Consider the following 27,945-nt stretch of genomic DNA (forward strand, 5'->3'; position numbering starts at 1 on the left):
GCCTTCCCGTCCCGACGTGGGACCGGCCCGCGGTCCTCCCGCCGTAAAAACGAAGGGGGGGGGGGGGGGCGAGGACTTCTTCAAGACCTCGATAAATTTGACTATCTGCCTACCTACTGAAAGATACGTGTATGGCAGCTTCTGTGTGCACGTCCTAGCCATCCACAACTTTTCTTTTTGAGGAGTGGCACTGCCGTAATCGAGAGGCTAAGGTAGACGTTCTGCTGTTTTCGCAGTATTTTGCCAAAGCCTGATGCAGGCTTTCCTATTCATATCGCATTGACAATTTCAAAAAGTGGCATAGTTTTGTTGTCGGTCGGCATGTTGCCCTTAGGCTACCTGTAGCGTCCTGTCCACCGGACACCACGCGCGTTGTGCTAAAGCAACAAGGCCGTGAAATATAGCCAGTTGTTAACCAGCATACTCTAAATAATACTTGTCGTATTGGAGTATCCGTCGTGTCCGATTGTTTGTGAAATTGAGCTTCTTCAGTGACGTCCGCATTACGTGTAGTTTAAATAATGGCAGAATGTCTTACCAAGATATACCTCTAAAGTACGTCTCTAAGCGTCCCGTGCCGCTGCTGCTAGTACGCTTGAAAACGGCATTAAAAATAATACTGCACAGCAAAGCATTTAGATCCCGAGGCGCATTGCGCAGTAATGTCGGAAACAAACTAATTGAATGCTCTACGACAGAGGCGTTTAGAACCAATGATAATCAGTTATATAAAGTCCTCCGTAACATACGCCCAACAGAATACCGGTGTTCGAATGAGCTGTTTCATGCCGACTCGGAGTACTCCACTGGTATCAGTAGGTGTGTGTCAACCGTTCAATGAACCGAAGGGCACCGACGCTCAACGTGGGAATGGGCGCCGAAAAAATGTGCTCTAAAAAAATTATTTTATTTATTTTTTTTATTTTTTTTACCACACAATGAACTTAACGAGACCCACCACGGTGGCTCAGCGGCTATGGTCTTGCGCTGCTAAGCAGGATGTCGCAGGTTCGATTGCCGCTAGCGGCAGCCGCAAGGCATGGAACTTTCACGGCGAAAAGCCCCATCTTAGCAAATTTTTTCCTGCATTTCCCTACCGTGGCGAGCTCATAATCAAATCATTGTTCTGGCACTAAAATTTAATTCCTTCCAACAACGATACCTCTCATACATTATGCGCTGCAATAAAGAATTTATCCTTGCAAGAATGTTTTCATACGCTGTTTTGAAGAAGTATTGCAAATATCGTGACAAACCATCACTGTGCGGTGAATCAGTCATGCACAATTTGCCCCCTTGTCCGTCACTTCGTACGCACGACGTTCCCTATGACGTAAGCTTAGTGGTCCACCACAGGATGAGACGTTTACAACTGCCGTCCTCTTCAAACAATCTCTTTCTTTGCTTGCGTGGTGTGTGTTGTGCTTACGCATTGTAAGGAACCCCAGTGAAGGGTTGAAAACTGGAGTTTTCGCTGTGGTTAACCTTCCTGCCTTTCTATTTTCTATTGTATTCTTGTATTCTATTGGATAGTATTCTGCGGTACCTTTTTCTGTTGTATACCGTAATTGTGTGTTCGGTAATGTGGTAAAAATACGGTTGCAATGGTTTCCTTGCCTTGTAAAAAAAGAAAACAACAGTTAAAGTAACTGCATATTTGGAAGAAATGATCAGTTGTGCTTGCCTTGTTTTGCGAGAATCAACACTGTTCGTTATCAGTCGGCGTACAGTGGTTTCTGCTCGAAGGATTGTTAGAATTACGCAAAGAATGAAATTTGACACAGCACTGCGAGAACACCAAAATTGCGCTTTATTCGATGATTGCGCTCATGTATGTGTTCGATGTTTATGGTTTATTCGATGTTTGCGCTATACCAGTCCAAAGTCTTGCGTACATTACAGAGTTATAAATTTTTTTTGCGAAATATATAATCACTACTTGCGTGGTCCACACCGGGCATCTTCAAGCGTCAGGTTACCAGCGAAGAGGAATCTTGCCTGACACAGTCCATTCGCCTGAAATGCGGGAGAGCAGAGGCAAATGCAACTGGCCTAAAATGACAGCATGCATAGAAGCCCAAATTAAAGCTCCTCATAAATCTTGTTGCTCATAAACATTCAAAATTGTTGTATACTGGGTCACTGATTCTATACGAAGTATAATTGTGCCCTTTTATGCAGTAATATTAAATGAACGTTTGCGCTCTAACAAACCGCGTTTACATCGTTTGGGGCGTATATTGTCCCCAAACAGTAATCTCCATCTGCTTTGACTGCGTTTCATTTCTTTTAAACACTGCAATCCTCACTTTCATGTTAGGAATGCCATGCCACGCCGATTATCCGTATTGTGTTCGTGACCTCGAACAACCGGCCATGATTATATAAAGGAAACGCACTCAGATAGACGATAATTATTGAATGGAGACAAGATAAGCTTCCAAGGAAGACAATCTTTTCTTAAGTGCGATCCTTGGTAATTGTACGTAATTGATGAAAACTGTGACCGCGAGAAAGAAACCGTAGTAAACGCGGCACTGTTGAAAGTTATGGACACCAAATTCAGACAACAAACAAACAACGCTTTCAAACGATACCGTTTTGAGCGCGCTACTAGTTTTCGAACAAGGCCAACGATGACAACATATTTACCCTCCTATTCTAGAACGTTTCTGGTCTCAAAATACTACCTCGACTCAAACGTAGATGCTAGCGAGCGTCACCCCTTCAGAGAAGTAGCCATTGCGCTTCATTGGCTGTTTGTAACCGCTCTGGTTCATAGCTGATGACAATAAATCATGATTATCATAATCAACATGAAGTGGAGGAAGACCTTCAATCCGAGAATTGTTTGAGAATGCTAGGGTGATTTGTCCAGCCTGGCAGAAAATCCGGTTGAAAATCGCTATGGCGTTGGATTACCTGAAGTATCTGACGAGACTATGATGAGATGTACGTTTGAAAGGGACTGTGAATCTTATTGCAAGGTTGTGCAACATGAAAGCAGCGATCAGCTAGCTATTGGATTCTCTCGCTGTCAACCGCTCGCTTTCTTAGTGCAACAGAGTTTGTGATAACCCGATCGTAAAGATTATATCTGCAGCGCAAAACCCTTAAGCGTCAGAAGTGCGTGGACAAAAGTGACAAAGGAGGTTGTGTGATGAATAAAACACTTCACTCTACGGGTTATCTACCTTTCAGGTGCAAGTGTGATAGTTCACCTATCATCCTAAATTGCCTGCATCGAATACAGAATACCTGTAATTTTCGACACAGAAGCATATTGTGTAGTGACAGAGAGATCATGAATCGTTGACAAGTAAACGTACTACACCCATAAACAGTAATTTCTGCGACGGCATTTCTTATATAAGCATGGATCTAAATTTCATGCGGCTGCTAAAACACTCGATGCACTGCTACCAAAATCAAAGTGATTAAAGTGAGCGGGTCCCTGACTATTTGAGCAACACCATAGGGACGGGGCAACAGCCGCTTATACAGAACCTGTGTGAAAACACCTTTAACCATTCATGATGGGGTGCCGCCGAAACCACTGAGTTCGCGACTTTGAGATCAACGGTTCGATTCACGTGTACCTTAGCAGTTACTTTTCTTTTTTTCTAGGTAGTTGACGGGCCCCGCCCCCAGATACTTCTTACTAAAAAGTACTGTTTTGCACCAGCAGCGGTTAATTCCAAGGAAACCCTTCAGGTTAGAGGTGAGCGAAAGGACAGCACATCTGGCATCCAGTGGTAGGCTTGCTTACAGTAGTTTGTTTTGAGCACCTGGCAGCCTGCACGTCATTTGCTTCGGAGAAAGTTGGAGTGATCAGGTATTGTAGAAAAATAATGCAACTTCATGACGTAGACTAGATAGGAGCTGGAAGAGGGATACCTCGGACTGATGAGTCGGAAAATGCATTTTTGGCACATTTTAATATTATACACGAATTATATCCCAATCACCAACGTGTTAACTTCTGTCAACGGACTTCCGGCATGGAGTAGAGCCTTGCCAAGCACGCTGGGAAATGGTGCACTTGAGCACTGATGAAGAACGTTCCTAGTTTTTATTTGTTTTGTGTGTAAGGATACTGATGGCCCCTAACACCGCTATTGGGCATTAATGAGCAATAGTGCTACTTAATAACTGCGACTCAGTGGAGGCTGTGAAAGGTTTGGCTGGCCGGTCGGTCAAACACTTGTCGTATTGTGGTCTCATCACCTCAAGCTTTTCGCTAGAACCCTGTAGTGTAGGGCTGGCGGGCGGCTAGCCAAGTTAGGTCCCCCCCACTGACAGCATCTTCATTTTTTTTCTGTGAAATGAAAGGTTACATGGCCATTACACTTATTTGTGGTGAATATATTATGCAAAAAGGTATCACTACCACGTCCGATGAAATATTGCTGGTGTGACTGCGATGTCTTTTCCGAAGGACAGGTACAATCGATTCAAAAGAAACGATTGTAGAAACGATTCAAAAGAAACGCTTCTTTCGCACTGGGATTATAATTTGGGACAGGCGGCTTTGGTTCATGCATAAAATATTCAACAGAAAAGAAAATTCATGGAAGAAACCAAAAGGCATTATGTTGCTTTAGTATTTCATGGTCATGTGTTCTTTGCTCATCTACGGGCTTTCAGACAGCCAAGTCGGAGGTAAACATACTTCCGTGTTTTTTTTCTAAAATGAACCGATTTGCCACTCGGTGCTATGTATTTCTTGCCCTCTCCTGTCATTGTCATCTGGCGCTACACATCTTAGAGGCAGATTCTTGGTAGCGTTACCTGACTGCCATGTGGCGAGCACTGCTCCTTGGAATAGACGACAGAGCTGTTGCAAGTGCTCTCGATGGTGGTGAACTCGACTCTGACTACGATGCCTTCCGACACCTGCATGGAATGCAAAGAAAGAAAGAAAGAAAGAAAGAAAGAAAGAAAGAAAGAAAGAAAGAAAGAAAGAAAGAAAGGAATAACGCAAAACACGCCATGACCAAGACGCTGGAGTAGTGTGGCATATTTACTCCAAATTATTTCACAAGCAGAGCTGCAAGGTAGAAGCACAGCGAAAATGACGCATGTCACAAGAAGATACCCTGACACCGCTGTGGTGAAAGGCAGCTGAAAATTCCAGCCCACAGAAAAAAAAGAAATGCTGTCCTGCAGTATTTGACGTGGACTATCAAAACGGCTGCATGCAAAAAGTATTAAAAGTGCGAAATGTTAGAAAAACCACATTTGAAAACGCCTAATGTAATGCAGTGTACGTAGTTCCAAATTCAGCAGGCCATCTATTTCCTCTAACGTTCCCACTCTGATGGAATGACGAATGGGACTATTCCATATATAAAGGGTGTGCCTGCTAAGTAAGCTCACCCGAGGATTAAGATTATGCCAAGGCTGCCAAGGCACTAAAGGACCACGTCACCAAATGCACGTTGCTGGTTGTTATATGGAGCAAGTCATTATTTGTTGAATTCTGTTTGATTTCATATTTATTTAGGTGTAAATCACTGAGTCCGCAAGTTTTTAATTACTTTTAATTACTTTAATGAGAAAGTTGTAGAGCGTGTACGGAAAGATCTAATTCAGTAACTTTAGACTTTCTACTTATTACGTAATTGGTTCTTCTGCGTCCAAAAGCAAGCCAGCGAAATACTGAAAAAGACACGTGACATGAGGGCTTGAGCGCCGCGATTACAGTGCTCTCAAACCTGCCGCGTGTAAATGAACAATGCATTTAGCCTGGTGCACTGCCGCCTGATAAGTGACAGGGCAGAGGCGCAGGTGATGACAGCGCAATTTGCGTCAGTGATGCGCTTCCCTGGCGACGGTGATGAGAGAAATAAGCGGACAATGCACCACACTACGCTAAGTGCACAAAAAAAAAAAAAAAAAAAAAGTCGCGTGCAGTGGCTGTTTTATACCGTCGCAGTTATCCCTGCTTCCACTCGCATGCTTGCCAATACCTTAACAACATGGGCTGGTTTGTTTTGTTCTGAGTGCAGCAGTGTCCTGTGTTTAGAGCTTGTGAAGGCACGAAAAATTCTGAATTAGTTGTAGCCTTTCGCCGGTCTCATTAACCCTGGGAAAGCAGTATGTGCTTATATTTTGCTGCTAAGTCAATCATGCTCTATTGCGGAACGTTTCATAAAGTAAAGCTACGCTAAAGAACGCATTGTGGTTATTTTGACGGCTTGACATATCACTCATCTTTATCCACTGCGTTGATCACTGAAGCACCGCAATTCCTCGCGATCTGATAACTGTTACTCTCCGCTGTAAATAAATTTGAACTCTCTGCTGTAAGTAAATTCGGCCTGTAACGTTACGTACAGTTTTCAAGGTTAAAAGATGCGTAAGGGGACCCAGACCATTGATAACCACAGGACGAGCACTTGCTATCGACTGTATGTGCCGGCCTCTTAGGTAATCAAAGGTAGCTCATTTTTGGTATTCGGGACTAGCGCAGCAGGTAGCTTCCGTGCAAAGTTATTGAGTGTTAAAAAAGAACCGTTATGCCACGGCCGCTGGTTATGCAATCGAAAACAAACCCATGCGTGCAACAGATTCGACGGAACAGTTAGCACCGCCGATGCAGTCACCGAGACGGCCCAGTCAGCGATGGTGTTGCACACCTCCTTCTTTGCTTTGGTTTAACGCTTTTCTCTTTTATGGGAAATAGTGAGAGGTTACAAAATTAAAATCTTGCATACTATATGTCAACAACAAAAAAAGCGACTGATATGGTCCGGGTATATGGTTGCTGTCACTCTCAAAGAAGTCAACTTAAAGCTACACAGTATTGACCGGCCGGTAACTTGACGAGTACAACTTACGTGAGTTGCTGCTCGAGTCACATTAAGAAGAGTGTTCAGATTGCCAACATGCGGCTGATGAGCGACGTTCTCGAGGACTTGGTGGGCGAAGTTTCTGTACGTGTTCGAAAGAAGCCAGCTTCGTGGTAGGAGGACGCACTGACTTGCCTTTTGTCGCTGGTGAACCTCTTCTACGCAATCATCGAAAAAGTCGACCATGTGGGACGCAACAAAGGCCGAGCACAGCATCACGAGAAAGGTGAACTTGAACATTGCGTCTTGTCTTAGGCGCTTCTTTTTTGTAGAAGATGAGACGGACAGGAAAGTGCCTTTCAGGGGTGGAAGTTGTACCAGTGCGGGCAGATAGCGGACAGAGCGTCGACTGGGTGCGTTTGATAGCGGTCAAAGAAGGGCACGAGGTTGGTTTAGCCATGTTTAGACAGTTGACGGCCGCTCTTGGCGCTGATAAGTTAACGCGACTTAAAGCTCCTATATATAAAAACTAGCGTCAACCACTTCCCTCCTCCCCCGTTACACTATCACGCTCGGCGCGGCCACGCGATCAAGGCACGATATCGACAGTGGTGCCGCCTACGTCGGGCCTGCCGTGGCAGACGACAGATAACGCGCTACCAGAGGAAATCCCCGGAAAACTTCGATCGCGCCCTGCGGAGAAGTTTTTGAGGCGCGATTTTGCTTCGTCAGTCAGTAACTGGCCCTAATAATGCCGTTTTGGAAGTAGCAACGCGACGATGCGAGACGGCGCAAATACCAAGTGTGCAGCAAGCGTTTGCGCTCGCCGGATGGTAAACAAAAAAAGCCTTTTGCCCTCGCCTTGTCTGTTGCTGCAACTTAAGGCGCAGCATGCCATCACAACGAAGTTCTTGTCCCTAACACGTTTGCTCCGTTTGTGCGTACAGCACTTTCGTCGCACAGGCCCGAGAATGGCGGTCGGAGCGCGCTGGAAAGAAAAAAATATACAAAAGCGCAACGCGTGCTTCCACGTGACACGGATTGGCCAATGGGGGAGCGGAGGAGGCTTGGGCGACAGGAGGCAGCGAGGAGGAAACTCCGGGGTGAGCACGGTGGCGGCAAGATCTAAGAATGGCGCTACTTTTTATATATAGGGGCTTTAAACGCGACTGAGTGGCTCTTCCGGCAGACTTGCGCAGCGCGACGGTGCCAAAAAATGCTTATTTCGATGCCTCAGCGGGAATGATATACTACTCGCATGGTGTAAGAAATATAATTTAGGCGTTGACATTCAATACGAAGACGTCGCCAGATAGCGTTGTAAGCCGTACTCTTGTAAGGGTGCGACTGTTTTCACAACAAATTTGTGCAGGGGCGGGGCCTCGCTTCGATGATGTTTCACCATTTTCTTTTTTTTTTCGTCCTCTCTGTTTGGTTAAAGTCCATATATAGAAAAAGTACCGCCATCTACTCTTTCCTCCACCGTCTCCTCTCCTAAAGCGCTTATTTTTTCTTTACTTTTTGCTTGCGCAAGCAAGTCGACGGTCGCGCACCTACAAAGTCCACGTTGAAGCTTCCAGGCCAGGCGCACGCCGTCGCCGGCGACTGCGGCTGCGCACTGAGACTTTCAACATGGCTCTGAGGCGGAAAAAAAACAAAATATAAAGAAGTGAAAGCGCACGCTATCACCGTTCAATCGGAGATACAGGATAGAGAGAAGCGGCATTGATCAAAGGATAGCGGTACTTTTCTTATATAAGGACTTTATGTTTGGTGGCGTTCCCACGCCGCCGGCGTTAGGACGGAGAACAAGATGGGCTGGTGGTGACTAGGCACAACTGTGGCTGCTGTTAAGGGATGGATGGTATTCTTAAATAAACGCAGCACTGTTTTGATGATCCAAATATAATCTCACTATCAGGGAGGGAGCAATCTACCTCACTGGAGCAGTACTTTTTTTTTTTTTTTGGGGGGGGGGGGGGGGGGGGTGTTCCAGAGCGCAACGACCACCGCATCGCGTCGGCGCCCGGAACCGTTGCTTCCGCCGTGGCACCGGGGCCGCGCCGCCAAACAGAGGAAGAAAAAAAAAGAAAATGGTGCTACGTCATCAAGGCGAGGCCCCCCGCCCCTGCACGGATTTGTTGTGAAAACAGTCGCACCCCTCTTGTAAGCCCCCTGAATAAAAAAAAGTTGCGACATTCTTTTATCTTGCCGCCGTAGCTGTGGTAAGGAGCATGAGAGGCGGCAGGAGAGAAGGTTTGCGTCTCCCGGTTGGTTGAGCGCCATCACGTAGTATTTTCGCGCCGTTTTCTCTCTTTTTTTCCGCATCTCGATGCAGTCGCCACCATGACAGTTGGCCATCGAGTTGCTGCGGCGAGGCATTCGCAAGAGCTTTCATTTGTTTTGGGTAAGTTTCCTGGCTACCCGCGTCATTGAAGAATTCTGGCATGGTTTTGTTTTACGTCAGGGATTGCTTTTAAGTGTGCTGAAGGTGCAAAAGTGTACAACCAGAGCTTTTTCTTTGTTCACGGGCTACGAAACTCCAGCATGGTTAAGCTTAGCCATGGGTAGACTTGTGCGAGGCATGCTTTCTCGATACTGGTGTCACTTCTGATTGCGATCGATGCCGATCCGGATTGAGCTTGATCGGGATCGAGGTTTGCTACATGGTTATTCGCGATCGCCACCTTGCGGCATCCGGATCCCGGGGATCATGATCCAAGAATCGCGATCAGGCCCCTTGATCGCGATCGTAGGCTGACGGCTGGACCCTCTAGTGCGGTATTCTGAAAACGCTAAAAACAAGACGTGAGGGCAGCGCAATAAAGAATGTTTAAAAGCCTTTTTATAAGACATAATAAGCTGTACAATTGAAATGTTATCCAAATTTATGCATATTTTGCAAATATGAATGTGTAGCCAAGGCATTATGCGGTATGAGAGTTGCCGATGATCAGCAGACAATAATAATTCGATCCGGATCGTTGGAGCATGTAGCAGCGACCACTGTTGATCGTGATCGAGAAATCCGATCCGGAATGGCCGCGATCGCGGTCAGAAGTGTACGTGTGATATCGGTATTTGTAGCAGGGACCACTGTTGATCCCGATCAAGAAACTAATCCGGACCAGTCCCCATCACGATCAGAAGTGTGCGTGTGACACCGGTATTGATCGAGATCAAGAAATACGATCTGGACCGGGCCCGATCGCGATCAGAAGTGTACGTGTGACACCGGTATTTTTAGCAGCGACCACTGTTGACCGCGATCAAGAAAACCGATCCGGATCGGCCCCGATCGCGATCAGAAGTGCACGTATTACACCGTTGTGAAGGAATCCGATCCGGACCGGTCCCGATCACGATGAGAAGTGTACGTTTGACACCAGTATAAAAAAATCCGATCGGAACCGGCTCCGATCGCGATAAGAAGTGTACATGTGACACCGGTGTAATACCGGTGTCACACATACATTTCTGATCGCTATCAGGGCCGGTCCGGATTTGCCGGCAACATTGGGTGGCGGCGGCCATATTCCTTCCAGACCGCCGATGCGCTGTAGCGGTGCTAGCGTGCGTTGAGTAGCGTTGAGTTAACTGACAGATTTCCCCCCTAGATTCTGCGTTCCGTTTCGAGAAACTGCATTATTTTTGTGTTTTTATTCAAGTGGATGTCACAAGTGACACCGAGATATCGACGGTAATGAACGTACTGCGCGGTGAGCCACGGAACGTATAAAATGTTCGGCGATGGTTCCGATGTTCGCGAACCGATGCTCTACGTGTCGCTTTATGGACTTCGTCTTGCGTCAAGTGCTATGTGCATAGCTGCTGCAAACATACTTGTATGCGTCCAGTGAATTCGCTTGAAACGTCTTTTACGCGAAAACAGGGCCTTGAGGTTGTGTTTGCGCACAAACGCAGCTTGACAGCCGATGGAATGTGCAGAGTGGGTGTTCAGGTTGCCTTCAGTAGTGCTCGTTCGCGTCCTTTCGAAGTACAAAAGCAAGCAAATGTCAACAGCTTACTGCTGCGCTGGTTTATCTGTGTAATCGGAGCGAAGTGTGAGCAGTAATTTTTATGTAGATTCATAAGGTTGCCTGTCACGTACCAGTGATAAAACGTCAGTAGCCGCTGCAAGCAAGCTTCGCGTCTTGCGGCTACTGGCGTGTTTGCGAATGTGTGCTTGTAATGTTCTCATAGATTTGTCAAATAAGCTCTCTGAAGGTAACGCTGTAAACGACTGGTTAACAGCTTTTAATTCACACGAAACTCAAGCAGGTATCCGCATACGCCTATAAAGAATGCGTACGAATGTCTTTTTGTACCTTTGATAACGTAAACCTTTTAGTGCACTTATTTCCAATGTGTTACTGTGTTCTGAATATCGTGTTGACATTGCCAGTACTAAACAGTGATGCGGTTTTCCTATATTTATTTTCGATCGTGCTCCTTTTATTGTATACCCTTTATGTGAGTCGGATCATTAACACAAAAACATAATTTCTAAAGAAAAGTTGCGAAGACAGCGGTAAAAAATAGGTTTCTGAAACGAAATTGTAACATTGAGCGCTTCTATTTTTAATGATGCTCTTATCACTGCACTCACGGCATAAAAAGATATATGAGCCTGTTTATAGAGGTGCCGTACTTGTTGACAAGCATTCATAATCATGCTGTAGCAGGTTTGCAATGAATTACCATTTTACAGCCTCCCTGTATAAGGGACACCATACCATTTTTTCCTGAATTGCTTCATGCTGTCAGCAAAATCTGAATTTTCAGAACAGCATGCAGTCACAAAGTAAGATGTGGAGGCAAGCAATATATTTATTTCACAACAGTAATATACGCCACTGAAGAAACAGTCTTTATTGCAACACCAAGTTTTAACACAATAGTAGGCATCCGACGTGAAACATCTAGCCCGACGGCTGTTTTTAACATAACTGCAGAGTTAATTGTGGACAAACAAAGGAAGCCTCATCCTAGAGTCAATGTTTCTACAAGGGGACTTGGCCTTCGTCAGCGTCCCGACAAAAACACATGCTCGTGTTGAAATGTTTGCTCTGGGTTGAGGCTTCCATTATTCATCCATTGTTATGCAAGTCTCCATCTTTTGATACCCTTTTCATCTTGCCTGGACTGCAGAATTATGCTTTCGAGAAACACTGGCACAATGGGAGTCTTGAAGCTCTATTGAGATACCTATACACTAATTAAAGAACACGCTATTAGGATTTTGTACCATGAATATCACCCATGTTTCAGTGATCATGCACACTAACAAACATTGGACATGTGAAAAAAAACTTTATACATTTTGCACTCTGCCATGTAACAAGTAGGTACTAAATAACCTGGAGGTACACCCTCCAGGTTATTACTTATTTTACAGTACTGAAATAAAATTGCTAGGAAAGCTACTGTGACTAGGTAAAATACACTTGTTTGAAAATGAGATTTTAAAATATCACAAAGAGCAAGATATAGTGATCATGGACACGCACAATAACAAACATTTGACATGTTAAAAACCTTATACATTTTGCACTCTGCCACGTCACAAGCAGGCACTAATAACTTGGAGGTACACCCTTCGGGTTATTACTTGTACAATACAGAAATGAACTTGCCAGGAAAGCGACTGTGACTAGGACAATACATGTAACTTAGTCTATAAAAGGGATTAAAAATATGACAGAGTGAGATGTATTGGTTATGGACTTGCACAATAACTGGAAATGTGTTATGAAAATGAATTTACTCATTTCAATCTCTGCCATTTCACCAGCAGGGACTAAAGAGTTAGTACACCCTCCACGTTATATGTATTTCTACTGTACACAAATAAAATTACCAGTAAAGCTGCTATGACTAGTACAAATAGACATACTCATCTATCAATAGAAATTTAAGATGTCACAGAGTAAGAGATAGTCAATTGCACACAACTGTAATTTTTAAACAAGCGTCCTGTTTACCGTTTCACGACTGACACAGAAATTAAAATAAATAGGCAGTAATAAACAATATTAAAATAGCACTAAAAACTCAATAAATCAGCAAAATATGGTGATACTGCCTTCTTCACGTGCTAGGAATGAGATGTCCATTGCTCTGGGTAAGCAACATCATCATCATCATCATCATCAGTCTATATTTTATGTCCACTGCAGGACGAAGGCCTCTCCCTGCGATCTCCAATTACCCCTGTCTTGTGCTAGCGTATTCCAACTTGCGCCTGCAAATTTCCTAACTTCATCATCCCATCTGGTTCTCTGCCCACCTCGACTGCACTTCTCTTCTCTTGGTATCCATTCTGTAGCCCTAATGGTCCACCGGTTATCCATCCTACGCATTACATGGCCTGCCCAGCTCCATTTCTTCCGCTTAATGTCAACTAGAACATCGGCTATCCTCGTTTGTTCTCTGATCCACACCGCTCTCTTCCTGTCTCTTAACGTTAGTCCTAAGATTTTTCGTTCCATCGCTCTTTGTGCGGTCGTTAACTTGTTCTCGAGCTTCTTTGTTAACCTCCACGTTTCTGCCCCATATGTTAGCACTGGTAGAATGCAATGGTTGTACACTTTTCTTTTCAACCGCAGTGGTAAGCTCCCAGTCAGGATTTGGCAATGCCTGCCGTATGCACTCCAACCCAACTTTATTCTTCTGTAAATTTTTCTCGTGATCAGGGTCCCCTGAGAGTAATTGACCTAGATAAACGTACTCCTTTACAGACTCTAGAGGCTGACTGGCGATCCTGAATTCTTGTTCCCTTGCCAGGCTATTGAACATTATCTATGTTTTCTGCATATTCATCTTCAACCCAATTTTTACACTTTCTCGATTAAGGACCTCAATCATTTGTTGTAATTCGTCTGCATTGTTGCTGAATAGAACATGGTCATCTGCAAACCGAAGGTTGCTAAGATATTCGCCGTTGATCCTCACTCCTAAGCCTTCCCAGTCTAAGAGCTTGAATACTTCTTATAAGCATGCAGTGAATAGCATTGGAGAGATTGTGTCTCCTTGCCTGACCCCTTTCTTGATAGGTAACTTTCTACTCTTCTTGTGGAGAACCAAGGTAGCTGTGGAGTCCTTGTAGATGTTTGATAAGATATTCACGTATGCCTCCTGTACTCCTTGATTACGCAATGCCTCTATGACTGCTGGTATCTCTACTGAATCAAATGCCTTTTCATAATCTATGAAGGCCATATACAGAGGTTGATTGTACTCCGCAGATTTCTCGATTACCTGATTGATGACATGGATATGATCCATCGTAGAATATTCCTTTCTCAAGCCAGCCTGTTCTCTTGGTTGGCTGAAGTCAAGTGTTGCCCTGATTCTATTGGAAATTATCTTGGTGAATATTTTATACAATACTGAAAGCAAGCTAATGGGTCTATAATTCTTCAATGCTTTAACGTCTACCTTCTTATGGATTAGTATAATGTTGGCGTTCTTCCAGCTCTCTGGTACACTTGAAGTTGTGAGGCATTGCATATAAAGGGTCGCAAGCTTTTCAAGCATGATATCTCCTCCATCTTTGATTAAATCTACTGTTATTCCATCTTCTCTAGCAGCTTTTCCCCTGGTCATGTCTCTCAAGGCCCTTCTAACTTCATCGTTAGTTATAGAAGCAGCCTCTGTATCCGGTTCATCACTATTTCGAATGAAAGTAGCTTGGCTGTTTTGGGCACTGTACATATCAGCGTAGAATTCTTCCGCTGCTTTTACTATGTCATCGAAATTGCTGATGATATTGCCATGCTTATCTTTCAGTGCATACATCTTGCCTTGTCCTATGCCAAGCTTTCTTACTGATTTAATGCTGCGTCCATATTTTACGGCTTCCTCAATCTTTTCCACGTTACAATTTCGAATATCCCTTACTTTCTTCTTGTTGATCAGTTTTGACAGTTCAGCGAATTTTATCTGATCTCTTGAGTTGGACATTTTCATGTCTTGTCGTTTCTTTATTAGCTCCTTTGTTTCTTGGGAGAGCTTACCTACTGGTTGCCTTGGTGCCTTACCTCCTACTTCAATTGCTGGTTTTCAGATCAACCTAGTTACGGTTTCATTCATGACCTCTATGTTGTCTTTATCTTCATTTTCTAAAGCTGCATATTTGTTGGCGAGCACCAGCATGAATTGGTCTGCTTTTACCCTTACTGCCTCTAGGTTGGCCTGTTTCCACTTGACTAATTTCACTCTTTCTTTCTTCAAATTGAGAGAAATCGTAGACCTCACTAACCTAAGGTCACTGCAGTTTACGTTACCTAACACTTCTACATCCTGCACTATGCTTGGATCGGCAGAGAGTATGAAATCTATTTCATTCCTTGTTTCTCCATTACGGCTTTTCCAGGTCCACTTCCTGTTGCTGCGCTTCCTGAAGAAAGTATTCATTATTTGAAGCCTATTCCTTTCCGAGAATTCTACTAACATCTCTCCTCTTGCATTCCTAGAATCGATGCCGTAGTTGCCAATTGCTTGCTCACGAACCCGCTTTTTCCCCACTTTTGCATTGAAGTCACCCATGACTACAGTATACTGAGTTTGCGCCTTTCTCATTGCTAATTGAACATCTTCATAAAATACTTCGATTTCTTCATCATCGTGACTAGAGGTTGGGGCGTAGGCTTGTACTACCTTCATTTTGTACCTCCTATTCAGCTTTATTACGACGACTGCTACCCTCTCTATAATGCTGTAGAATTCATCAATGTTGCCCGCTGTGTTGTTATGAACTAGAAATCCTACTCCGGATTCTCTCTTATCTGGAAGACCTCTGTAGCAGAGGACGTGGCCGTTAGTGAGCACTGTGTAAGCCTCACCATTTCTTCTAACCTCACTAAGGCCAATAATATCCCAGGTAATGCCTAAAGTTAATAGTTAGTTAATCATAGTTAATACACCATAGTTAATACATAAAATTATATTCACTTAAAATTTTGTCACATTCTACTCTAGGAAATGGAAGTCCACTACCGAGTGTGCACTTTGCTTCTGAAAACTTAAGCTACATTCACATGTGTTTCACACAGTAAGCTCTAGCTGATAAACTACACTGATACCACAGTATTCGTTATGACCAGAGGTTCTCAAGAGCAAACAATTATATAAACCCTCTAAAATAACCTTTTTGCAATAGCAGGAAGACCTACAGGGACAATAAAGAGAAACACTAACTGAACTTTTACTAATAAAGTAATCTGTCCAAGCGATGTTCTTTTGGAGAGTTCTCTCTGCAGGCAGTGGCCATCAATTGTCGCGGAGGTACTCGTAACCTGTTGATCTGCAGGCGAGTCGCACTTTTAAGGATTCCTGCATTGTTTTGTCAGTCCACGCAGATCCCCTCATGGTCCCTTTTTGTAGATAACGCAGTTGATCTTCTGCAAAAATCTTGTTGAAGGATTGCCGCAGGTTTCTGAATTCTTATTCAGCCTTGGATCGTTTCTTCTGTTCCAAGTTGAATTGCCGTTTTAACACTAGAACCTCATCGGTTGGGTCATATTCTGCTGCAAAATAATTTAATGCGCTATTTAGCAAATAATGCCAACAATAAAATCTTCCGAGAATCTGAAATAAGGATTTAAAATGAATGTGTGGAACTACGATAATAGGTGATGTTCGAAATAGCATTTAAGATAAGGTTGAAGCTATAGGCGATTTGGCAAATGCTTAAAATCCGCAATATGGCTCTATATAACACTGAAGGAAAAAGAGAATCGATAAACATATTGAGTTGGGCTTGTTGTTATGTTCTGGAATGTGACAGAAACACTGCAAATGGGACGATGTCAGGATGGATTGGCACAAGAAGCAAAGATTGTGTAAAGACAGGTTACAAGATATTGTCCAAAATCTTGAAGTTGACAGTGAAGTGGGTAAATTAACGGCATAATTAGGAGCTCTGCTGAACGCAGTGATCCAGATAAAAAACATGCAAACCTGCTAGAAGACATAAGCGAACACGTGAATGTAAAGTACGTGTGAATTTTTTCATCTGGAAAGCCTAAAATTGGCTTTGCAGCAGATTATTTGTGGCTGATGGCAGTGGCGCCTTTCTACATAAATGTGCAGTTTGCTGCTTTTGCTGTTGCTAGTTGGGTGTGTCTATGCAACTACATTTACCTATGTGTTTTACTCACGCAGAATATTTATTGCGAGTAAATCGCATATAAATAGAAAACACTCAGATATGCACAAACCAATAACATTAAAATACAACCCAAAAACCGCTAGATACGATAGAATAACACTATAAACAAGAATGTTTTTCGATCTGGTATGCCTCCTCTATGATGTGGGCTTTTTCGTTTTTGTTCCTCCAAAGCAGATGTAACCAAAAACAGGTGTACATGAGCAATGTAAAACCACATTGGTTCTTCAACCTAGAAAAAATGTTCCCGCAATTTCTTGTTGATACATCAACCAGTCTAGCCGAAGTGCACAATTCGCATGACAGCGAAATTTCGCAAACATGGTCACCGCACGGCACTAATCTTTAGCTGTGTCTGTTCTTGCAAGCACTGAGCATTACTGAACGTTGGTAAACATGTGACAGATTTAATTGCCGCCTGTAGCTAAAATGCCAGTAAAGTGAAGACAGCACACACGAGTGTTCATTTTAACAGTGTACTGCACTTTACATCAGGCAATACTCATTATCACTTTGCTTGGTCACGGTTCAATAGAATACATTTAAGAGGATTTCAGTCTACAATTGATGTTTGGAAATATGCTGCGAATTAGCGCTTAACTGCACGGTACCTGTATCTGCTGTAGAGCATTCCGTTGGTGAGTTTAAAGTCGCAGAAGAACTGTCAGTCCCTCCTAGGCTCTCAGATGCTCCATGGATACCTTGAGTTTCCTCTGGGCCCTCAGGTGCTCCTTGGCTCCCTGTTCCTTGCAATGTGTCCCCTGAATATATCAGGCTATCAGCTGTCAGCTCTTGGCAACCAGATTGATAAATGTTTTCTTGCCATTAGTCAATGTTTACACACAATGCATTTTTACTCACGCTGCAAGTTTATTGCTAGTGTATTTCTTTTCTGTTTAGCGCTACTGATGCCTCGGTTGTGCATTTGTCACCGCTTTTTCAAATCTAATACGCCTCCACTGCGAGGAAGAGGCAAATTTCTCGTATTTTTTCCTCCAAAGAATGCACACAGAATAAAAAAATAAGCATACATGGCCGATACAAAGAGAGAAAGAGAGAGACAGAAGGAAAAGCAGGGAGGTTAACGAGACTTTGTCCAGTTTTCTACCCTACATGTGGGGAAGGGAATAGGGAAATGAAAGAAACATGAATGTTGATGGCACTTTGACATGCACTAAGCCAGATGCAATGTATCTAAAGTTTGGCAATCAAGTCTGTCACCTTCAGATACTGTAAAAGAGCTTGAGTGGCTTTCTGGGCGAGGCCAGGCATCAATACAAAGCCAAATGCTTGAACTGCATTCTTCAATCTAGAAAAGCCTTCCTGCTATCTCGTACTCATACATCGACCCATCTAGCCAATGTACCATGATTCACATGACAGCAAAATTTTGCGAACATGGTCTCACCACACGGCACTAGCCTTTACCTATGCCTGTTCTTGCAAGCACTGTGCAATGCCGAACTTGAGGCCTCTGCGCGTGATTGCACTGCCTGGCAAAGACTGGACAACTTTCTCAGGAATGAAAACAACAGCCACAATGCCGTAACAGTTCGCCACAGTACTCGTCTAATTCTTTACTTACTGTCCTGTCTGTTTTGATCATGCTGTAAGTAAACAAGCGATAGTTTTATTCACCACTTGCAGCAAGAGTGTCAGCAAAGTGAAGGCCACATACAAGAGTGTTCCCTTTGATTGATCGCATTTTACATTCAGGCAATCCTTATCACAATTCAATAAATGCAATCCAGAGGATTTCAGACTAGAAATTATGTTTTCAAATATACTGTGAATTTGCTTAACTGCATATTACACACAGTACCTGCTGTTGTGCATTCAATTGCTGGATTTCCAATCACAGCAGAGCTGTCAGACCCTCCTAGGATGTCAAGTGCTCCCTGGGTACCTGGAGTGTCTTCTGGGACCTCAGGTGCCCCTTGGCTCTCTGTTGGTTGTGGTGCCTCAACTGCATCTCCCAGGATATCAGTTGTCAGCTGGTGGCAGTCTGGTTGCCAGACAGTGCTTGCTTGCAGCGTGTACTGGAGTCTAGGAAATGGTGGCTTTTTGGAATTTTTCTGCGGCCGATGCGCAAAAATGCTTGGTATTGCCTTCCACTTCAACTTCTTTTTACCATCGATTCTCGGTTTCTCAAAATCATCAGGGATAAAATGGTCCTATAGTTTGTCCATCGAGAAAACAAAGAAAAATAGGAATGTTAATAAACCTACCCTGTGACAGTGATTAAAATATCTAAAATGTAAGTAGTCGCAAAGAACATAGTCAGGAAATATATAGAAGACATTTTGAAGCAACATTTTCTATATAGACCTGGTGCTTGTTTAAAACACTGTTATTCATGGCAACCGTCTCCTTTTACTCTGTAGCTATTTGATGAGTTTGAGTAAGAGGGCTACAAGATGTGGATAAAATAAAAACACCAGCGCTTTTCGTCCGCGTCTTGTTTTCATCCGAAGTATGCAGCTATGCCAATCGCCCAATATCTCAGACGACTGTACTGACACGAGCATTGTTTATCGCTTTACGCGGTGACCGTTTCTGACCAGCTATTACTGTGGCAAAGCTACCGCTCAGCGCACTACAACGCAGCGGTATATTTTTTTTTGAGAAACGTACACACGCTAACGTCGCGTAAAAAGCAAATCAGTATTTTATGTGCAATCTAAGCCGTATTGCAGTTAAGAATATTAGGCAGATCTTTTCGTAACTGCCCTGAAGTTATCTAATGGATAAACACTCAGTAATCCGCTAAATGCTTTAACAACTTCGCTCCCCCTCTGATCACAACACGCTCACTTGAAATGTATGTTTGTTGTTTCCAACTAGCCGCGCGAATCAAGCACTCCAGCTTACTTGACATGTATATGTGCTACGTTTTCTTCAAACGCGGCGCGCAAACCGAATGAAACAGTGGAGAGCTTGCTAGAAAGTTCGTACTACGATTTTTTCAACAGCACTAAGTAGAGGAGCTCACTTGAAACATAGGTACGGGTGATTTTCAATAGCGCAAAATAAAACGAGCCGCGTGAACCAAACAGTTTACATTAAACAATAGCGCAAAGCAGAGCGGGCAGCGCGAACCGGAGAGCTTACTTGAAAGATAGGTACTGGGCGATTTTCGATAGCGTGAAACAAAGCGAGCCACGAGAACAGAAGAGCTCACTCAAAACCCCATGTGCTGGCTACATAGTGTTCAATAGCCGCACGCAGAACGATGAGCGTGAACCGGACAGGTAAAGCTTAGCGGTCACACGCAAGTACGGTTGCTTGAAAGCAATAACTGTCCAGCAAACTAGTTATTCAAGAAACTTACCTCGCACAAGCGGGTGTTCTTCGAGGGCGCGAAGTTTTTGCGGCCAATTCTGTGGAACCACGCAGAACGTCGTTCACCGTCGTCCTTCCTACACGCAAAACAGAAAAATGCCTTCCCGGACTCCGTTCGGTTGCTACACCCGAAGGCGCAGCAACCAGGCATCATGATGGGTTATTGCTGGCGCCTGTGTTCGCAAGCGCAACGCAAGCGTTGAACGAAACGGCCAAGTGCTCTTCCGTGCGCGAAGCGTACGCTACGGGTTCGACGTGCCAATGCGACGTGCCAACTGAAAGGGCTTGGAAGCAATATGGCGGCAAAAGGTCACGTGACACGAGTGCCCCAATCAGCGGTGGCCGCGGCAGGCGGCGGCGCGCGGAAAACAAATGCGATACTCTAAAATTTTTTCCAGTGACTCTAGAGGCATGCTGCCTCAGTGAAAACGCATCATTAAGAAACATTACCACTTCGGCTGTGCTACAATGTGATCAGCTGTCATAAATGCAGTTTGGCTTTCGCTAACATACCGTACTTCATTCATGCAGCAAAATGTGGAACGGTAGAGGGCAAATGTGTGTAGTAGTTGGCTGCCGAAAGAGTGACAGGACATGTTAAGAAAATCGAAATGACCTGGTGTGACTAAGTTCACGAACCGCTGCTACTTAAGAACTTCCTGTGTTGCCAGCCCTTGGGGATGGACGGCTTTTCTCGAGGGCAAAAAAAAATGAACTCATCCGAGATTGTTGTATGATTAACCTCCAACGAAAGAACGACTTCAACGCTTGAACATGGACAAGAGTGAGCACCGCTCGTTACGCAGCGACAAAGGGACCGGCGGTGCATCATGCATAGTAAGATTCTCATATGTTATGTGAGTAATGAGTTCCAAAAACGCTTACATGTCTTCCGAATCTGTGGCTAAAGCTTCATGTCGTCTACCCAGTCACTATCTACAATATCTGCCGAAAAAACTCAGACCTGCGCGGCACACGTAGCACAGTCACAGCGTAAGCTGGTGGAGAGGTTCAAGAGTAGCTCCAATTTCGCACCAAGCTCAAGAGGGTCTTTGTGGCAAAGTCTCTTCGCCTTGTTTTGACGAGAACGAACTGAACTGTCCGCCCAGCGTCGATGGCAAGCTGCGGCTTGTAATATATTCTCTGCACAGCAGTCTGCTGATCCCGATGGTGCCTGGTTGTAACCGCGCATGTAGCTCTACGATTCGCTTGTTCAGCAGCGGTTCCTACATCGCGAGGAGACGCCATGACGTGTACCGAAGAGGTATTAAGAATAGGTGGCGCACAGCTCACATCTCTTGACCCGTGGCACGTTACGTTGTTGTTGTTGATGATGATAATGATTGTTTATTGTAATCTTCAAAACGGGCTGGTGACAAATAGTCACCTAGCCTGTTTGAGTTAACCAGGTCCAGTTACATGCAGCATGCAACTTCTATATGCAACTTTCATGTCGGGTACGCTGCGTTTGCAGGCTCCTTAACTAGATGGCGCCACCTAACTGGCGAAAGCTCGGAAATGCGTTTATTGCGCGCCTCGTCTGAATTGCACCTCGTCGTCTGCGCCTGCGTGCCTGCCTAGGGCGCGTTTATAAGGCATTTTCCGCTACTTCGTCGCAGGCGCTTGCATGGCCCAGTGCTAGAGTATCCGACTCTCGCGCAGCCCGCCCGGGTTCAATCCCGGCGGGAACCGGATACTTTTTTTCGCATTTCCGGCGATAGCGGTTACAGTCACCGGACACCGGCGGCAGACACCATCGCGAACCGAAACGGCTATTTGAATGAGCCCATAACATCTTACGCTGTAACAGAGGTTCGCTGAGCAGCACTGGGCGTCATGGACATTCATTGTAAACAAGGAAGAAACGGTGGCAGCTGATGCAAGCAATGGACGCTTCCTCACGTGTTAAGACATGGCAGCGCCCACGGGATCATTGTGAAAAGGGTCTGCAAGTGCCAGTACTCTGGAAGAGGTGAAGTTACCTAAATACAGAATTGTTATCGACTGCTAACATTGCGGCGTAGTGCTGTGACGCAACTGACATAGGCAGCTGATACTCGTCAAATACACACGTTGAAAGCAGCTATTTGTTACCGATGCTGTACAGCGGACGCTTACTGCGATACTTGAACACAGTGGTGCATTAGTTTTTAGATTATGCCTATGCCATTTCATGACATGACCAGCAATAACGACAGCAATATTTGCTGCCACATACGAAGCATCCAAGGACACTGGAAGGGATTACTAGACGCCTCCTCAGCATCCAACCGCCTAGTCATTTTACCCGGCTGCTCCGCACATTGTGAGAAAGGTGCTAGTAAGCAATACCACTGCATATACCAAAAATACCACACCTTCATTTCGCACTCCTGGGTGAAGAAATTTTTGTCTTTCTCTTCGAAGGGCTGTCATCTGACCAAACTGATCATGCAGGTAAGAGCATCAGTTTACACAAAGCATCATCACGCATTTTATAATACAGGTCTTTACGAGCTGAGAAAGCCTCCATCTCCTTTCTCTCATTTGATCCTTATACCCCCTTCCACCCGTGCAGGGAAGCAAACCGGACATGCGTCTGGTTAACCTCCCTGCCTTTCCTCTCTCTCTATGTCTGGTTGTGCTGTTAGTGGTAGTTTAAAGCAATCACGTGAGGTGTGTATGTATTCAGTTGTATTGGCAAGGCTATTATTGTCTCTGAAGTGATGTACGATACACTTTAGTGATTAACGGAGGACATATAAGCATTTATTATGAGTTGTGAATGCGAAAGCAGTAATGTCCCGTTGAACGACTTTGAACGGTCCTTCGAGTTATGAACTCCTGAAGGGCAAGCGAGCGCTCTGAGACGCTTGGCTAAATGGCTTTGCGCATTTGGATTTGGCCTTACCGAGGCGCAGTAAGAACGCAGGCGAGAGCTTGCACTGACAAGGAACGCGCGGATAACGCAGGCCTCCGAGAGCGAGGGTGATGTGGCGTCGCGGCGATGCCCTAGCCCTCCCGGAAACACCTGGCGCGCTATCGAAACAGCAACAGACCCCTTTCGCCCGCTCACATGCCTTAAGACAGGCTGGGGACGTAACGTCGCAGCCAATCAGAACTTAGGTCGTTTTTTGTTTTTGCAGATGACAGACGCCGGCTTTTCCCCTCAATTTGCCATTTGATGCTCTTGCATCAAAAATATGAACATATGGTTTAGTAAGTACTGTCCTTACTGCTTCCATGGATTTTAATTACCGGTAAAACATGCAATCACTATTGATCATTTATACTTGGCAGGAATTGCCCAATAGTTCAAATATTTGGGACTTTTAGAACCTATATACAGAAAACAAGTCCATTCATGCCACTCGTTGCTGGAAAAGTTTGTCTGCACGTTGGTGTATGCTTCTACACTTGCATGCAGCTAGATCAGTTACATTTCAACTAACGTAGAAACATCACTAAAGGTAGAGGAACTATGGTCCATATTAGAACAGAATGCTGATGAGTTGGTAATGATTCCTGCTTTTAGAAGGTAGATGCACAATTGCGGACAGGAGGGAGCAAAGGGCCACACAAATGGTCAATATCCATACTGAATGTGCCATTCTAAGCAAGTTGCTCAGAGGTGGCAGCTTTGTAATAGACAAATTATTGTGGTATTTCTTATCGTTGTGTGTAGTACTTCCCTTACTTCAGTGTGATACGTATTGCAAACAGCAAGCAAGCTTGTAGTTGGCAGCATTTGTAACTGTGGAATCATTCTGCAATAAAGTGAAGGTAGCACGAAACAACAAAGGCAAAGAAGTAGAATGGATACCACAAGCGCCGAGTGGCATTCTGAGCGACAAAATTTGATTGCCGGAGTGGCAGACAGTATTCTAGCTTGCCTGAAGCTGTGACACTTGTTTATGCATTAAAGAAAAAAAAATTAAATGCACACGCAAAAACAATTGAAATGCTGGATAAACACACTCTGTGTTTGCTGCAATATATATACATTTCTGTCGTGGGGAAACAAACACCTCCTCTTTGGACTGTTGCGTGTGAGTACAGAGGAGTGCGTTGAAGCTTATGCAGTGGTTTCGGGTGAGGAGGGGGGGGGGGGTTCACAGCAATCTTAAAGTCTTACGACGAGGCCCAGGGAGCTCTCGTTGGAAAGGTTTATACCGACAAAACTACTAGCTTCATGACTTGGCCTTATCCCTTATCCCACCCTACGTGCATATACATTGCTGAAAAAGGGAAAAAAGCAACAAAAAAGCGTATCATGCTTTCAACGATGCCCAAAGGTTAAGTTGCATCTACATTCGCTACTTCAATGAGACGTATTTTAAAGTGCCGATGTACTATGGCGATCATTTCGCTCCTAATGAATTCCGTGCGTCATTAGTACAAGTCGACTGCATGTGAAAAACAATAATTCTCTCCAGCCTCTCAAAGGTTGCTTACGCATCAGCAATATTGATAGATTTGCTTTCCAGCGTACGTCATATAAAGTACGTCTTCGATGCTTTTTTAGGAATTTGTATCTTCATCGGAACTGGAGTGACTTATTCAAAATACAAAAACAAACATTACAATAAAAACAATAGCAGCACTAGCAAGATGCAAACAATGACTTAACTGCTGTGTTCTTAGTTTCTGTGTACCTAAATACAGCCTACGATGCCTACTTCCGCAAGGCTACGCCTAGGATCTCCCTTGCTGCGCGTGCGGTCTCGCCTTCCTCTAGTGGGGAGCCGCGGTGTGTCGACACACGGAGTGGGTCGGAGTTTAAAGATAGGGCGCCTATTGAATATCAAGTAGCACCGCCTATTGAATATCGAGTAGCCACGGCCTCAAGCATTCGATTATATGTGAAGAGCAGCACGCGGGCACGCCTGGTACACTCGTTGTCTTGTTGGCGCAGGCACATGGCTCTCTTGGGCTAAGTAAAGACACGGCCTTCGCGCCTTCGAGCGAGTAGCAGGAGTGGTGTGGCTGGCAGCGCGACATTCGAGTTTATCGTTTAACGAGTGCAATCGTCAGAATTGATTCTGATTGCACAATACTTAAATATTTGGCTGTCTAAAATTTGTAAATTGCAATTTTAGCTGTAAGCAATTACTTTAATGGAACACTGAAGCACTTTTTACGAAGCGATATCTTCCAAGGCTTCTATCCGGCAGCGGCCGGTAGTAAGCGTTCGCTTCAATGCGTGCGTGCCGTCTGACCTTAAGTTTCGTGTGGTTCGAGGCTAGTGGATTGTTCAATTAAAGCTAGTCTAAATTAGCTAGACCGGACGGCTAAGACATCGATAAGCAGGGCGGCCAAAGTTTAATTCTAACGCGGGCGGCCTGGCCGAGCGGGAGCAGACGATAGTCGGTTTCTTCCGAAATCACGCGTAATTATTATCGAAATTCGAAAGCAGATTTTTACTTACCTCATCGTGTTTATTAAACTGCTTCATCAACTATACACAGTAGCTGAAGGAAGAAGCGCACTTTTCCAAACACCCTTCTTGATCGACGTCAGCTATTGGCCAACAGCAGCGATGTATTAAAATCTGCGATATTACGAAATATAGCACCCAGAAAAGAGTGGGCCGCAGGCTTGCTTTGAAAAAAGAGAGTTTGAGAAAACGGTGATTTCGCGCTCCGCTTGTGAAATCCACGCGCCGCGCACGACTGCAAACTTTGACTGGGATGTTCACAGCAGCGAATGCCATCCGCGGACGGTGTTTTTTCAACTTGTAACTTGTGTAACAGCGCGAAAAATAACAAGAAAGGGACGACGATAGAGACAGAGTGAAATGAGCGCTGACTTCCAACTGTTTATTCTACTGACAATGCTAGGCATATGTACACATACGAAGCGTCAGCAAGAAAGGAAAATCAAGGGGATAAGGAAAGAAATATCAGTCAGCATGAATGGCACAAGGTGATATCAACGTGGGCCAAATCACCAACCCTCTAAATACCGTAGTTCTTCCTTATTCAATGTTAGTGATGGCATGCTCACACACATTTCTCCCGCACGAGCAATCTTAACCGCCTCAATTATTTCTCTGACGTGCTGATCTTAGTGTCGAAATACAATCCCGCTTTTCTTGAACTTAGGCTTGCATGGATTGGTATGACGACACGTAGTCTTATCACCACATTTACGGCAATGTAACCCAAGCTGGCCCTGATTACCGTCACTTACATTCTTGGTGTGCTCTCTCAGTCTGGTGTTTATGCATCTGCCAGTCTGTCCAATGTATTCGCGTCCGCAAGCCAACGGCACGCGATATACGACACCCTCGTCACAAGATACAAAACGATCCTGGTGTTGAATCTTGCATGATTTCTTCTCTTTGATATTGCCCGGGTTTGTTTTCTTGCATAGGAATGAAAGTTTCAGCGGAGCTGAAAACACAACATCAACGCCTACACGTTTCCCAATCTTCTTTAGATTGTGGGAAGTTTGGTGGATGTACGGAATAACGGCTATTTTCCTGCGCACGTCCGAAGCTGCCACATCTTTCTTCTCAGATTGCCGAACTGCTCTCATATTTTCAACAAGCCCTCAGCCACGGAGACCACCAGGGGTTCCGGGTATCCCGCGTCAGACAGCCGTCCATTTCAAAGTGCTAGGCTTTCGTGGAGCATATGTTCACAAGACTGTTAGAGCATTAGTAAAGATGTACTTAGCATTGCTACGTTTCACGAGCTTTGAGTCGGCAGATACAGCCGGCAATAAAGCTTTTTTTGCTCTCGGTTCATAACCACAACATACGTGATCATTAAAAAACTGTAGTCGTAGCTCTAAAAACCTAATTGAATTCTTCTCAGGCAGTTCATGCGTCAAAATTAAGGGGTTTAAGTTGCGCTTGAAAATATCAAGCACGTTTCCAACTGATTCATAAAAATCCGCATTGGCGTTGTCAATGATGATTAGAAAGTCGTCCACAAATCAAAAAACTTTGATTACACTAGTTCCATCGAGACAAGTGTTGATCTTCCTGTCATGCATAGTTAAAAACAGGTCGCTGAGGACAGGGGCTATACATGACCCAATGAAAATTCCGCGTTTTTGCAGGTAAATACCTTTGTCCCAAGTGGCAAAGGTAGATCTAAGATACACCTCAAGCAATTCCGAAAAACCCCTAACGGATACTCCACAACTGTGTTGAAATGAAACGGCACCTAACCTGTCAATAGCCTGCTCAACACATGATATTAGTGCATCTTGCGGTAAAGAGTAGAAATTGTCTTTTATATCTATAGAAAAGGGAGACACATTTGCATTCCTATGCTGGAGCAAGTATTCAGCAACCTGCGTGGAATTCTTTACTAGGAATGGGTCTTCAATTTTAAGCATGGTCAGCTTATCTTGCAGAAAAAGAGCTAAACATTTCCTCTATCTTCCCTTCTCCGTAATAATAACACGAAGGGGACAGCTATCCTTATGAGTCTTTGCCAAAAAAAACATATCTAAACATGTTTTTTTTAATTTCCTGGATTTGCTTTAGAAGTGTTTTTTACAAGTGTTGCTTTACAGGTATTTTTTCACCAAGCCCGAGGGGTGGTTCAGGGACCCTTCAAATGGTAATGTCAATACTTTTGTGATTAAGGTAATATAAACTTTCATTGTTGTTTAAAAAAATGTCTGCCTCTTAGAGTAAGT

The 27,945-nt window shown here is 44.3% G+C and overlaps 1 protein-coding gene across 3 annotated transcripts in view; it reads right to left on the reverse strand.

The window, feature by feature from the left end:
• Positions 1-1,739: 1,739 nt before the first annotated feature.
• LOC119458019 (uncharacterized) overlaps positions 1,740-27,945 on the reverse strand; it is a 78,419-nt gene continuing 52,213 nt past the window's right edge. Inside the window, exons 1-3 of one of the 3 annotated variants that reach the window (XM_049670647.1) lie at positions 6,843-7,204; positions 4,792-4,896; positions 1,754-2,016 (exon numbers count right to left, since the gene is read on the reverse strand). In XM_049670647.1, coding sequence (XP_049526604.1) covers positions 1,936-2,016; positions 4,792-4,896; positions 6,843-7,094 — 438 coding nt within the window. In that variant the 5' untranslated portion in view covers positions 7,095-7,204 and the 3' untranslated portion in view covers positions 1,754-1,935. Of the gene's footprint in view, positions 2,017-4,791; positions 4,897-6,842; positions 7,205-27,945 lie in introns of those variants that run through there. The other 2 variants (XM_049670648.1, XM_049670649.1) reach the window with 2 other exon arrangements.

Source organism: Dermacentor silvarum, chromosome 7, assembly GCF_013339745.2.
Source record: "Dermacentor silvarum isolate Dsil-2018 chromosome 7, BIME_Dsil_1.4, whole genome shotgun sequence".
Classification (NCBI taxonomy): Eukaryota; Metazoa; Arthropoda; class Arachnida; order Ixodida; family Ixodidae; genus Dermacentor; species Dermacentor silvarum.